Source organism: Salmo trutta, chromosome 4, assembly GCF_901001165.1.
Source record: "Salmo trutta chromosome 4, fSalTru1.1, whole genome shotgun sequence".
NCBI classification, from domain to species: Eukaryota; Metazoa; Chordata; class Actinopteri; order Salmoniformes; family Salmonidae; genus Salmo; species Salmo trutta.
Window position 1 is genome coordinate 2,455,598 of NC_042960.1, and position 15,096 is coordinate 2,470,693.

The 15,096-nt window shown below is 42.8% G+C and overlaps 1 protein-coding gene across 1 annotated transcript; it reads left to right on the forward strand.

Annotated features, from left to right (window-relative positions):
- The first annotated feature begins 10,551 nt into the window (after nucleotides 1-10,551).
- LOC115190835 (GTPase IMAP family member 7-like) lies at nucleotides 10,552-12,376 on the forward strand. Its single transcript, XM_029748898.1, has 2 exons — nucleotides 10,552-10,621; nucleotides 10,916-12,376. Exons 1-2 carry the CDS (start codon nucleotides 10,615-10,617, stop codon nucleotides 11,812-11,814), a joined length of 906 nt encoding a protein of 301 aa, XP_029604758.1. The 5' UTR covers nucleotides 10,552-10,614; the 3' UTR covers nucleotides 11,815-12,376.
- The last annotated feature ends 2,720 nt before the right edge of the window (nucleotides 12,377-15,096 follow it).

The following is a 15,096-nucleotide window of genomic DNA, read 5'->3' on the forward strand; positions in this document are numbered from 1 at the left end:
GGGTGATAGGAGAGACAGGAGGGGTGATAGGAATGGACAGGAGGGGTGATAGGAGGGAAGGGTGATATGAGATACGAAAGGGGTGATAGGAGATCCAGGAGAGACAGGAGGGGTGATATGATAGACAAGAGGGGTGATAGGAGAGATGAGAGGGGTGATAGGAGAGATGAGAGGGGTGATAGGAGAGATGAGAGGGGTGATAGGAGACACAGGAGAGACAGGAGGGGTGATAGGAGAGACGAGAGGGGTGATAGGAGGGACGGGAGGTGTGATAGGAGAGACGAGAGGGGTGAAAGGAGGGACAGGAGGGGTGATTGGAGAGACGAGGGGTGATATGAGAGACAGGAGGAGCGATTGGAAAGATGAGAAGGGTGATAGGAGAGACGAGAGGGTGATAGGAGAGACAGGAGGGGTGATAGGAGAGACAGGAAGGGTGATGGGAGAGACAGGAAGGTAGATAGGAGGGATGGTGGCAGGGATGTGTGATGTGAAATCACATGATTTCATGATAAAATGTTTTGGCAGTGAGGGTGTGTAATGTGAGGTGTCCTACGATGAACGTCAACAAGATGCATGACCAGCGTTGTTAAAAAGACCTACACAAAAGTTCCATCTAACTGAAGTGTCTGTATGCTGAGAGACAGTGATGCACTAAACAAACAATGGGTGACTATGTGCTCTTTACCACCTGGAACACAACAATGGTTTCAGTTCTGTACCCTCCTCATAACCACCATTAACCACAACTAAACTGTTTTAATTCAATCTGAACATACCAGTTGATGTCTAAAAGAAACAATAGCAAAGCACTTGCCGCTGCTGTTCTGGTAGAGAAATGAGGAACAGGCCTGGAGAAATGTAACCACTCTCAAATTCATAGACAGAGCTATGGTTACTACAAGGACTGACCATCCATGATATAAACAAGTACAGTTTAACCATGTGTTGAGGCTATACAGTGTTAGTTTACATTTACATGTGTGATGTGCATGTCTTCATTAACCCAGGTGTATGTATCTGTCTCCAGGTGCAACTCATTGCAATTAGGGGCGGGGCTTGGCTGATATATACATTGCGTTTGGGTCAGTCTACAAATCCCCATGATGTGTGAAGGTTGGTGTGCCCTGGGAGGATGGAGCTGAGATGGTGTCTGTTTTATTCCATTCCAGTGTGGCCCGCTGGCGTGTTTTTATTTGTAACGGTGTTTTGGGTAAAATCACTAGGGAAGCCCCCCCCAAAAGCCCTATAACCTGTTAATTCATTAACCTTGAGACTGTGATATATAGGCATAAGGCCGAGACAATAAGACACAGTGGCAGAAGAAATTCAACCACACCTTTGTTTCATCACAAAACTGCATAACAACCTCTGTCCAGTGAAGTCCACAAAGCATATTCCATGTACAGTAACAGACAGTTACATGACCTACAGCATGGTCAAGCAAGGTAATGTTTTAGGACCACTAAATAACTAAACTACTATTGATTTAGAACCACAGAGAGTTACTGCAAGTCACCAAGAAAACAGGAGCTGCCTCCACTATTCCGGCACCATTTCAACTTCAACATTTCAACATCATTAAATCACCTGCTTAGTCTAATACAGTGACGACTAAAAGATACCAAAAACAAATTTAGTCCAATCAACGTAAGTTAAATATGATGTTGCTGTCCATGGTTCCGATTTCTGTGTGTTTGCGTGCGCGTTCGTGCAAGTAGAAAAACATGTTGAGAAACGCCAATATCATCCTCCTCTCTTTCATGTTAATGAAACAGTCTACCAATCTGTCATACAGTACAGGTTTTTATTTTTTGTTGTCCTAGGCTACCTGGATAAAATGCTTGCTCGCTAGCCTAAACTTCCATTCATGGGCAACGTCAGCTAGTTAACATTAGCCTTCAACATCTAGCTACATATTGAACTTCCATCCAGAGGCACAAAAATGTATGAATTAATGGTTAGATCAGAATCACCATTATAATCATTGGCCAGTACGGATAACTAAGTACACGTCCAAATCCCCATCTCCATCCATGGCTAATTGAGGATAGGGCCCATTTTAGCTAGCTTGTAGGGTCGCTAACTTAATTTAGAGTGGCTACTGTAGCTAGCCTTTGGTAGGGTGAATAGCTAGCTTATTGTAAGGCCTTGTGGGGCCTACTGTAGGTCAAGAAAGATCATCTGTTTTACAAGAAATGTTATAGGACTTCAAGTAAGTCACATGGTACCACAGTGGAGTGTCAGGAGGAGTCCTTATCATCCTGACCACTCTTCCTCTTCTCCTTTTCTTTCATCATACGTTCCTCTTTTCATCTTTAACTTTCACTGTTGTTGTTGTGGAATATGCAAACTGTATGTCAAATCTAAAGAATGTGCTGCATTAACTCAGGGCCCGTATTTATCACGTCTCAGGAATGTATAACTATGGCAGGGACAAGAGTGGTGATAGGAGAGACAGGAGGGGTGATAGGAGAGACTGGAGGGGTGATAGGAGAGACTGGAGGGGTGATAGGAGAGACAGAAGGGGTGATAGGAGAGACTGGAGGGGTGATAGGAGAGACTGGAGGGGTGATAGGAGAGACAGGAGAGGTGATAGAAGAGATAGGAGGGGTGATAGGAGAGACAGGAGGGGTGATAGGAGAGACAGGACCACGCTGCACCACTCTGGAGCCCCAGGGCATGGTTCGAAAGGTTAACTTATCCTCTATTCCAGTACAATAATGTCTCCATGTGTTTCAAGTGTCCATATGACCAATTATTTTGGACCAAACCTCAAATGAAAATTGCGAGTTGAAACCGTTTGTCAGAGGAAGAAGTGATCTCTCATCTTTGTTGTTGTGAGTGGTAGGTGGAGGGACTTGGGAGAAAGAGGCAAAGCGAGAGGTTTCACTCTCACCAAAATCTGTCCAAAATAAGCCCAATGCGTTTCTTTGCATTTATTTTTAACCTTGTCGCATGCCTTCCTGCCTTTGAGACAACAACTCCTATTTTTAGGGCAGAGACATGAGCATCTCGTCATTATATACAGATCTCTGGTGTAAATGGGAAGGTGTGGATGGCTGAGCTCGTGCAGAGGTTTCTCTCACACCCCCTCTCCCTTGATTTAGCTAGCTAACTAGCATAATTAGCTGTAAACTGTTCGAGATGGATTGTTCGCATTGGTGTGCAGTTGTAACTTGCTTGTATAGCTAACTAACAAACAAATATATGCACTGTCAATCGAAGACGCAGTGCCCAAGTCTCATCACATCAATCCTCAGCACTTTGAAAATCATATCAAGCAAAGGGTTCTTGGGTCTCGAGCACTGCACTGCACTGCACAATGGACATTTTGAAATGGAAGTTACGGAACTCCCTCATGTGCTTCTGTTATGGGGAAAAGTCCTCAATTAAACTGACATTAAATGTGGAGAATGATACATTTGCATTTGTTGGTCATCAATTAGCTTTTTATTTGCTATTCCTATGTAGCCTACCATTTTATACAATAAATATGTGGAAATGACGATATCACTGGAGTCATTGCAAATCAATTTGTGCCGCTTGTATAGCCTACCTGGAGCTAGCAAACGGATTTAATAAATAGCCTATAACTTCAGTTTGTTGTTGTTACGCCCATTGTTGGAATGAGACCAAGGTGCAGCGTGGCAGGTGTACATTTTCTTTTATTTACAATGACACTGGGAAAAAGAACAAAATACCAAAACGAATGTAAAGCTACATGCAGTGCAGAAAGCAACTACACACAAACAAGATCCCACAATCACAGGTGGGAAAAAGGGCTGCCTAAGTATGATCCCCAATCAGGGACAACAATAAACAGCTGCCTCTGACTGGGAACCATACTAGGCCAACAAAGAAATAGAAACATAGATATGCCCACCCAAGTCACACCCTGACCTAACAAAATAGAGAATAAAAAAGTATCTCTAAGATCAGGGCGTGACAGTACCCCCCCCCAAAGGTGCGGACTCCGGCCGCAAACCTGAACCTATAGGGGAGGGTCCGGGTGGGCATCTCCTCTCGGTGGAGGCTCTGGTGTGGGACGCAGACCCCGCTCCGCTTGAGGCTCCCCCTACTTCCGTGGAACCGGACCGTGGATCGTCGCCGGAGACTCCGGACCGTGGATCGTTGCCGGAGGAACCGGACCGTAGATCGTCGCCGGAGGCTCTGGACTGGGAAGCCCCGCTGGAGGCTCTGAACTGCCGACCATTGCTGGAGGCTCTGGACTGCCGAGTGTCGCTGGAGGCTCTGGACTGCAAACCGTCGCTGGAGGCTCTGGACTGCAGACCGTCGCTGGAGGCTCTGGACTGCAGACCGTCGCTGGAGGCACTGGACTGCAGACCGTCGCTGGAGACTCTGGACTGCAGACCATCGCTGAAGGCTCTGGACTGCGGACCGTCTCAAGAGGTTCCGGACTGCGGACCGTCTCAGGAGGTTCCGGACTGCGGACCGTCTCAGGAGGTTCCGGACTGCAGACCGTCGCTGGAGGCTCTGGACTGCAGACCGTCGCTGGAGACTGGACTGCAGACCGTCGCTGGAGACTCTGGACTGCAGACCATCGCTGAACAAGAACCAACTCCCACCCCGTGTGCCCCCCCAAACATTTTTTGAGGCTGCCTCTCGGGTTTCTGTCGTCTCCTTGATTCCTGGTCTCGTCGCCATTCCTCTCTCGCTGCCTCCGCCTGCTTCCATGGCAGGGTCTTGTCCCTTGCCATTACCTCCTCCCAGGTCCAGGATGTCCTCCACTCCTGGGCACGCTGCTTGGTCACTTGGTGGTGGGATCTTCTGTTACGCCCGTTGTTGGAATGAGACCAAGGTGCAGCATGGTAGGCGTACATTTTCTTTTATTTACAATGACACCGGGAAAAACAACAAAATACAAAAACGAACGTAAAGCTACATGCAGTGCAGAAAGCAGCAACACACAAACAAGATCCCACAATCACAGGTGGGAAAAAGGGCTGCCTAAGTATGATTCCCAATCAGAGACAACGATAAACAGCTGCCTCTGATTGGGAACCATACTAGGCCAACAAAGAAATAGAAACATAGATATGCCCACCCAAGTCACACCCTGACCTAACAAAATAGAGAATAAAAAAGGCTATCTAAGGTCAGGGCATGACAGTTGTTGTTGTAGCCTTGTATTATTATGAAATTATTAATGGCCATGTTTAGTTAATGAAATTTGAAGTTATCAACTGTGATCATGGTAACAATTCTATCGCAATTGCATTAGATTGAAGGTAAATCAGTCATATTAGGCTACACATAAAAACAAATATACACTGCCTGTTGTTGACAAGCATAGGCCTATTCAGTTCATTTCCATATTTGTTTCAGTGATTTCGACCCCACCCTCAGTTGCCTATTCTAGCAGGCTATTGGACAACGGAAGCACCTCGAAATCGCCTCGCCTTGCCTCGCTGAATAAATTAGTCTGTCAATTTGAACTAAGCAAGCTGCTAAATCGTTCATCTTACATCTTGCCTAGGCTACTGTAGGCTATCTGACATTAGATGTGGGCCTTTCAAGGGCTGTAGGCTACCTGCATCTAGCTAACCAAACCATGGAAAAGTTGAGTTATAATCATAAACCCAGCCAATGGCTATCGAAATGACAAGTCTATCTCGCAAATAGGCCATTTATAACGGTTTGTAGTCTTAACATCTGGCACATAATAACGGCACAATTGCCATTCGTTTTTTGAAGTGTAATAAGGGCAAATAATTTTTCTCTTGCAACATATTCAAATTCCTTTATTAGTCATATTTGCTCGCAATAATTATTATTTTGATGAAAAACCCAATTTTGTTTCTTAGGTCATTAGAAGTTATGTCGAGATTTCTTCTAAATTCGCTCGATGACGTTATGGAAAAATGGTTTATTGGCTAAATGTGGCGACTCCTCTCTAGCTGAGAAAACTACTCTTTTGGCTAGTTTTCAGGCCATGTTGGCGGGTTTTGAAAAGTCATTGGGCTAGAAATGTAAGCTTGAACTGGCAACCCTGATTGTGTATGTGTTCCATTCAGAGGGTGAATGGACAAGACAAAATATTAAAGTGCCTTTGAAAGGGGTATGGTAGTAGATGCCAGGCACACCGGTTTGTGTCAAGAACTGCAACGCTGCTGTTTTTCACGCTCAACAATTTCCCATGTGTATCAAGAATGATCCACCACCCAAAGGACATCCAGCCAACTTGACACAGCTTTGGGACACATTGAAGTCAACATGGGCCAGCAGGTGTTCCTAATGTTTGCTATACTCAGTGAATGTAGACCTACATGCAATATGACATTTCCAATTTAATGGTTGTATATGAAACAAGGGGTCACTTCCTGGTCTTGAGGAGAATAATACAAAACTGATGGGGTTCTATTCTGCACTGTTCAACCAATCCAGTACATGTGGAGGAGGAGTTAAGATGGAGTGTCACAATGAGGGGATTCGATTAATGGGTGAACCGGGTTTCGTGAAACAGGGCTGCCTTGCGATGGTGAGCTGGGTGCCACGGTGAAAGCCGACAGTGAAGTCGGCTGAAAACAAAAGTGATGAATGTCAAGCAAGCGTAGTAATAAGTTTTGATGACACTGAATCCTAAGTGTTTTATTTAAGTAATAAGGCATGAGGGGGTGTGGTATATGGCCCGTATACCATGGCTAAGGCCTGTTCTTAGCACCACACAACGCAGATTGCCTGGATACAGCCCTTAGCCAAGGTATATTGCTATTATAAACTGGTTAGCAATGTAATTAGACCAGTATAAATAAATGTGGTATACACCCGTGGTACACGGTCTGTAATACCAAGGTTGTTAGCCAATCAGCATTCAGGGCTCGAACCACCCAGTTCATAAAGAAACATATATTGCTTTACCAGCCTTTCCAAGGGAAACGACTGAAAATATGATTTTAAAAAAATACATGTTTTATGTTCCTGAATGATTCATCATGTCACGGTTGTCGTATGATGAAGGAGCGGACCAAAACCCAGCATGTGTTTCGTTCCACATTTTATTTTAACTGTGAAACTATGCAAGATATACAAATGAACAAATGAACAAAAACAACAAACCGTGACGAAGAGGTGCAACATACACTAACTCAAAATACAATCTCCCACAAACCCAGGTGGGAAAAACAACTACTTAGGTTAGGTTCCGGATTGCAGGCCGTCTCAGTAGGTTCCGGACTGTAGGCTGTCTCAGTAGGTTCCGGACTGTAGGCCGTCTCAGTAGGTTCCGGACAGAAAAACGTTGCCGGAAGCTCTGGACTGGGAACTGTCGCCGGAAGCTCTCGACGGGGAACTGTCGCCGGAAGCTCTGGACGGGAACTGTCGCCGGAAGCTCTGGACGGGGAACTGTCGCCGGAAGCTCTGGACGGGGAACTGTCGCCGGAAGCTCTGGACTGGGAACTGTCGACGAAAGCTCTGGACTGGGAATGCCCACTGGAGGCCTGGTGCGTGGGGCTGGCATACGGGGCGCCAGACTAGTAACACGCACCTCAGGGTGAGTGCGGGGAGCAGGAACAGGACACCCCGGACTGGGCAGGCGCACTGGAGGCCTGATGCGTGGGGCTGGCATAGGAGGCGCCAGACTAGTAACACGCACCTCAGGGCGAGTGCGGAGAGCAGGAACAGGACACCCCGGACTGGGCAGGCGCACTGGAGGCCTGATGCGTGGGGCTGGCATAGGAGGCGCCAGACTAGTAACACGCACCTCAGGGCGTGTGCGGGGAGCAGGAACAGGACACCCCGGACTGGTCAGGCGCACTGGAGGCCGGGTACATGGGGCAGGCACAGGATATACTGGGCCGTGGAGGCGCACTGGAGATCTCGAGCGTAGAGCTGGCACAACCCATTCTGGCTGGATGCTCAATCTAGCTCGACCAATGCAGGGCGCGGGCACAGATCGCCCCGGCCTGTGAATGCGCACTGGCGATACAGTGCGCATCACTGCATAGCTCGGTGCTTGCCTCGTCACCCGCTCCCCACGGTAAGCACGGGGAGTTGGCTCAGGTCTCAGGCCCTGACCTACTCTACTATAGGAAAATTACATCTTACAAGGGTCAGGATGTGACACCTATATATGCAATATAACAATGGACATGTACAAACTATGGCACAAGGGAACAATGAGCAGATAAGAGGCAAGCCGTAATTTAAATTAAAACTAACGTCAATATGCCTATTTGTTCAGCACTTTTAAATAGCAACAGAATTCAGAACATGGGCCGTTCTTACAGTATTCGACCTGTACACCAAGTCAGAACCATAGGATAAATAAGGGGGCCAAATAAGCAGAAAATGAAAGAGCTCTTACAATATTCAATGATGTCATTGCCCTAAAACATGTGCACCACCAAGTCAGAACAGTATAGGCTAAGTTCTGAGGCGGAGAGGGACCAAATTCTTACATTGAGACATGGGCTACTAATAGCTTACTACATAACATACACTTAGCATTAGTTTCTTAGCTACAGTATACATATCTCCCTGGCATATTACATCATTTATGCAGCAGCACACAATGCATTTTTGGAATCATCTTGTTGTGCTGTGATCACTTGAACAGGAAGGTGGCGTGGCGGTCCTTCTTGTGGGCAAACTTTGTCAGTCTGGCATTCTCTGCAGGTCATGCTGGACTGACAGCATGGCCAATGTATTCAACTTTTTGCATGTGAATGTGTATGTTGCATCTGATACGTAACAAAAATTTATGCCAGATTTTGAAATATTTAATTTGAGGTAAATAGGTTGGTCTCTAAAGCTTTGTCAGTCTCTGATAAGAGTGTCTACAAAGGTTCTCAAGAATCAACTGTTTTAGTCCATCCAGTACTTTCTGGTGAAGGTGTCGATTGGATGACCAAATGCTTGTTTGGTACACTGCTCTGGTTGAATGTTGTAGCAGTGCTGCTTGGGGGGTGTTCTCCATCTAGAATGACCTCTTGGAGAAGAGATCATTCCTCAGGTTATTGACACAATCTAGGCTGGTTGTCTTGTCATAGAGAACACAGATGGATCTCTCAAACAATGTAAAAGTGGATGAATCCAGATCAAGTGGTTGAAATGGTTCAGCTGCCATGGACACGAAGGCATCAGTCACTTCTGGAAATGATTTCCATGCACTCCAAGCTGTCTTTTTGCCCATTCAATGAAACTGTGAGGTTGTATCACAACCTGTGAATGTGTGGAAGCCTGACAAAGCCAAACTATTGTGCATTCTAAGCTTCTCATGGATGGTGTTGATGCAAATCTCCTGGTAGTTTTTCCCCACACCAAAAGAAACAAACAGCTTTATGGTTGGATAATCCTTGGTAAAATAGTAGAACAGACCAGCAAGGAGGACAATGATGTCTGTATCCACTGTTGGAAATATAATGGTCTGTGCATCCTTTTGAAAGACGTCTTTAAGATGAACAGTGGTGGAAAATGTATCCAATTGTCATACTTGAGTAAAAGTAGTTAATAAAAAATGACTCAAGTAAAGGTGAAAGTCACCCAGTAAAATACTACTTGAGTAAAAGTCTAAACGTTTTTGGTTTTAATTATACTTAACTATCAAAAGTAAAAATAAAATTACAAATCATTTGAGATTCCTTATATTAAGCAAACCCGTTGGCACCATATTCTTGTTTTTTTAATTTACAGAAAGCCAGGGGCTATCTCCAACACTCAGACATAATTTACAAACGAAGCATGTGTGTTTAGTGAGTCCGCCAGATCAGAGACAGTAGGGATGACCAGGGATGTTATCTTGATAAGTGCGTGAATTTGACCCTTTTCCTGTCCTGCTAAGCATTCAAAATGTAACAAGTACTTTTGGGTGTCAGGGAAAATGCATGGAGTACAAAGTAAAATATTTTCTTTAGAAATGTAGTGAAGTAAAAGTACAAGTTATCAAAAATATAAATAGTAATGTACGGATACCCCAAAAAACGACTTAAGTAGTAATTTCAAGTATTTTTTACTTAAGTACTTTACACCACGCTCTTGTGTGTGCCTCTTCCTGGTCTCATTCCAGCGTTGATGTCAGAGAGCCCTTTGAAACCACAGACTCATCAGTTGTAGCGTAGATCTCTTTTCCATCTTCAGATTCATTAGCACACACCTTCTGTGTCGATATTTTGAAAACCTCCTGTTTGTTATTAGGGTTTCTGAGAAAGTCAGAGAACTTCCATGGAAGTTGGTTATCTCCCCAACTTTTAGACTATCTTCTTTGTATGTGTCCCAGACAATATTGATTCTATTGCAGTTTTTCAACTGGTGCTCTACCCAAGGCAGAAAGACTACTGCTATATTCGCCAAATGTGGAAACGTTGTATGTAGGCAAGGAATGGACAATGACAGTTCCGTAAATGGTGTTTCCTTTATTTTTGGCAGTTACCTGTAGATAACAATATTGTTTATTTGCTTAGAGATTGAATTTCATAGACAAAACATATTAGTCTAAGAAGCAATGATAGAATGAAAATGTAGCTTTAGTAGTTGTTCTGTAAGATCACACTTCTCTCTACAGGAACAACATTTTATTTTTCATCCAACAGAGACCTGATTGCTCTGGTTGGAAAGACTGTTCCTTGGAAAAGCTTGACAGCACTCCAAAACCCAAACATGACCGGTGAGTACTTAGTCTACAAGACAGAGATAAATCAGTTTATTTGTTTAATGCATTTTCACAAAATTATGTTTTATTACATTATTAATACATTTTAATAAAATGAATGTAGGCTTGAAACTTCATTTATAGATAATGTCCTTGATAAATTTGCTTACAGTTAATATTCTATAAACCATCAATGTTTAATAAGTAATGTGAGACTAATAATATTCAGTAGCTGTTCTGTAAGATGACCAAACAGAAAGAACATCAGACTTCTTTCTACAGTAACAACATTTCCTTCTTATCCAACAGAACAAAATAAAGAGGTCCGGATTGTTCTGGTTGGGAAGATTGGATCTGGGAAGAGCGCAACAGGAAACGCCATCCTGAGGAGAAAAGCGTTTGATTCCAAAATGTCCGCTATTTCTGTGACATCCTCAAGTAAAAAGAAAAGAGGAACGGTGGGAGGGCAACATGTAGCTGTCATCGACACACCTGGCTTGTTTGACACTAAGTTAACACAGGAGGAGGCACTGAAAGAGATCTCACAGTGCCTGCTTTTCTCCGCTCCTGGTCCCCATGTGTTCCTGGTTGTGCTCAAGCTGGGAGGATTCACTGAAGAGCAGCAGGAACTTGTGAAGATGATCCAGAAACTATTTGGTGATGAAGCATCGAAATACACCATGGTTGTCTTCACACATGGAGACCTTCTTGAGGATGTAACAATTGAAGACTTCCTGCATGGAAATCCCAAACTGGAAAGTTTCATTGCCAAATGTAATGGGGGATATCATGTCTTCAAAAACAAAGATCAGAATCCCTCCCAGGTCACTGAGCTGCTTGAGAAGATAGACAAGATGGTGAAGATGAATGGAGGAAGCCACTACACCACTGAGATGTTCCAGAAGGCTGAGAGAGCGATTGAAGAGGAGAAGAACAGGATCCTGCGAGAGAATGAAGAGAAGATACTCAGAGAGAGGGAAGAACTGAAGGCAAAGTTTGAAGGAGTGTGTCTAAGAGAAGAAGTAGAGAAGCTGGGGATAAAACAGGAAAGAGAAGCTAGAAAGAATGCTGAGAATGTAAACCACATAGCCACAGGTGCTGGAATCGGAGCGTCATTGGGAGCATTTGGAGGCCCAATTGGTATATCAGTTGGTGCAGCAGTGGGAGTTGCAGTGGGAGCTGCAGTAAATGTATGCAATACTCAATGAGAGTCCATAGCTAACAGTGCTGTACATTCTACAAGTTGTTTGACTTCATTACTTGATATTGAAAGCTTTCTCTATATACACAGAGTAAACAAAACATTTGGAACATCTTCCTAATATTGAGAACTGATAGAGAAAAAGAGAGTGAAAGTTGGTCTTGCCTTTTTTATCAATGTGGAAATGGTCCTAAAGGCACAGGAAGACTGCAAATTTAAATGAGATCTTAGCTTAATCTGTTGCAATATCACTTCTCACTTCTGAGTCTTGTGTTTTGTCGTACATTGTCTCTGTTGAAATAAACTTAAAAAAACTAATAAATATAGTCTACTGTTATTGTAGCCTACATTAAGAATGATAGTTAGGGGGTTGATGAACAAATATTTAGATGTTTTTGTTATTATGTTTTACTGATCGCAAGAAAAGTTTGTTGTATTGAGTTACATTTTACCAGGAGTAACAGACACCTGAAAAAGATGGGAGGCACTCACTAATGAAGTATTACTTAGATGTATTATTAACACTCACTAATAAAGTATTACTTAGATGGATTATTAACACTCACTAATAAAGTATTACTTAGATGGATTATTTACACTCACTACTGAAGTATTACTTAGATGTATTATTAACACTCATTAAATTATTACTTAGATGGATTATTAACACTCACTAATAAAGTATTACTTAGATGTATTATTAACACTCACTAATAAAGTATTACTTAGATGAATTATTAACACTCATTAATAAGTATTACTTAGATGTATTATTAACACTCATTAATAAAGTATTACTTAGATGTATTATTAACATTCACTAATAAAGCATTACTTAGATGTATTATTAACACTCACTAATAAAGTATTACTTAGATGTATTATTAACACTCACAATGGACACATTTCAGCCATCAAGCATTTCCCTATTGGACATGTTATTAATTACATCATCTATGTGATAATTCTGTATTGTGATGTTCTTATGACCTCACAGAACCATGGTTCTCATAATTGAAAGAAAGCCTCATTATCTACTATGCACCATAGTCAATTTATTCCCTCATGTTGCATGAACTTAGAAACTTGATACATTACTGACACTTGGAAGTCAACACAAAAGTGTTTAAAGGGCAGGGAGTTCTAATGCAAAGACCCATTTTCTATGAAATCATGTGACTTAGGCTGCTAAATCACACTCAAAGAGACGGTAGCATAACAGGAGGGATATACCTAAAGGGGAAGTAACATTTCTGCAGAAGAGGTGGGGATGTGGTGTATAAATGGTCTTCTTCAAATCTCTGTGCTTTGAGTAGAAGTTTTTCTCACCACCCCTAATGGTAGTAATTGTGGTGGTGACAGGGGCAGGAAGTTGAAATGTAAAATCATGTGACTTAAGCTGCACTTATGGTGGCATGTCATATTATCAGAATATATTGTTTCTGTTCACACACATTTTGGATTAAAAAAAATGTAATCAACCAAACAACCAATAAACCACTGATTGCTGTAAACAGGCAACAAGATCCTGACCCACTCGATCAACATGAACATAATAGCCTCAGGTGATTCCCCGGGCAAACACACACAACCAGACATTGATTGATTGATTGATTGATTGGAGACAGCTTGTTTCAATTATAGAACATTTCCTACCTGCAGCAACTCTGGCAGATATTGCTGGAAATACCAGTAAAAGCACTGTGCCTCCATTGCCTCTCCAAACAGCAGGGCCCTACCCATTTGCCTCTGTTCAAAAACAGTGCACTGTATAGGGAATAGAGTGTCTTTTCAGATACAACCAGTCAGTCAGCCTCAACTGGAACAATCAGCCTTTATAAAATCAGGAGTGCAGCATACAGTAATGGTGTGTCACAAAACAGTATCTATTGTTGGGTTAGCTGTCACTCAAACTTTAACCGATAAACATTATTACATGTCTTAAATAATATGTTGTTCAGCCAGTGTCCACCTGGTGTCACGTCCTGACCAGTAAAAGGGGTTATTTGTCATTATAGTTGGTCAGGGCGTGGCAGGGGGGTGTTTGTTTTGTGTGTTTGGGTATTTTGGGTTTAGGTTCTAGTTTTCATATTTCTATGTGTAAATCTAGTTTTTCTATTTATATGTGAGTTTTGGCAATGACCTCCAATTAGAGGCAGCTGGTTGTGATTGTCTCTAATTGGAGGCCATATTTAGTTATGTTTGTTTTCACTTGTGTTTTGTGGGTGGTTGTTTCTAGTATAGTCTGTGCACCTTACTGGACTGTTTTCGTCGTTGGTTTTGTTTAAGTGTTTTTTCTTTAATAAATTAAGAAGATGAGCACTTTACCCACTGCGTTTTGGTCCCTCTTCAACGACGCTTATGACACCTGGTGTCTTCTCACAGCCGCTAGAGTCCTCCTGTCCTGCTTATATTCACATTACTGAATGTTAAGTGTAGTACTTGAGTTACAAATATATACACTGTGTAATATACTGCATAGTGTGGGGAGATATAGGTAACAAGTTACAGTATCAGGTTGTGGGTATAATCATCCAAGGAACTCTGAACAAATTGCTCAGATTATTGTTATACTTACATGTTTTCAATATATTAATAGACATATTGGTTATTAGTCAACTTGCTTTTGTCTTGATTGGGCTAGGGGGCAGTATTGAGAAATTTGGAAAAAATATGTGCCCATTTTTAACTGCCTCCTACACCAACTCAGAAGCTAGAATATGCATATTATTGTTCAGGTTTGGATAGAAAACACCCTAAAGTTTCTAAAACTGTTTGAATGGTGTCTGTGAGTATAACAGAACTCCTATGGCAGGCAAAAACCTGACAAGGTTTCATGCAGGAAGTACCCTGTCTGACAAGGAGTCGTGCGTCTTGCATCTGTTTATTGAAAAGTAAGGATCTTAGCTGTAACATGACAATTCCCAGGGCTCCGATAGGCTCTCAGAACCCGGGAAATACCTGAAGGTTGACGAGGCAGCCTCAGGCTGAAACAGATTATCGCCTTTGGTAAGTGGCGGATCAGAGGACCTTTGAATGAGGCGCGTGCACGATTCGCCCCTGTGGAGAAATTTAATTCGGCTGTTTAGGCTCATTGCATATTCCCGGTCGGAATATTATCGCTTTTCTACGAGATAAATGCCATAAATATTGGTTTTAAACAGCGGTTGACATGCTTCGAAGTACGGTAATGGAATATTTAGAAATTTTTTGTCAAGCCATGCGCCATGCGCGAGACCGTGATTTAGTATTCTGATAGTGTCTAGAACTCACGAACAAAACGTCGCTG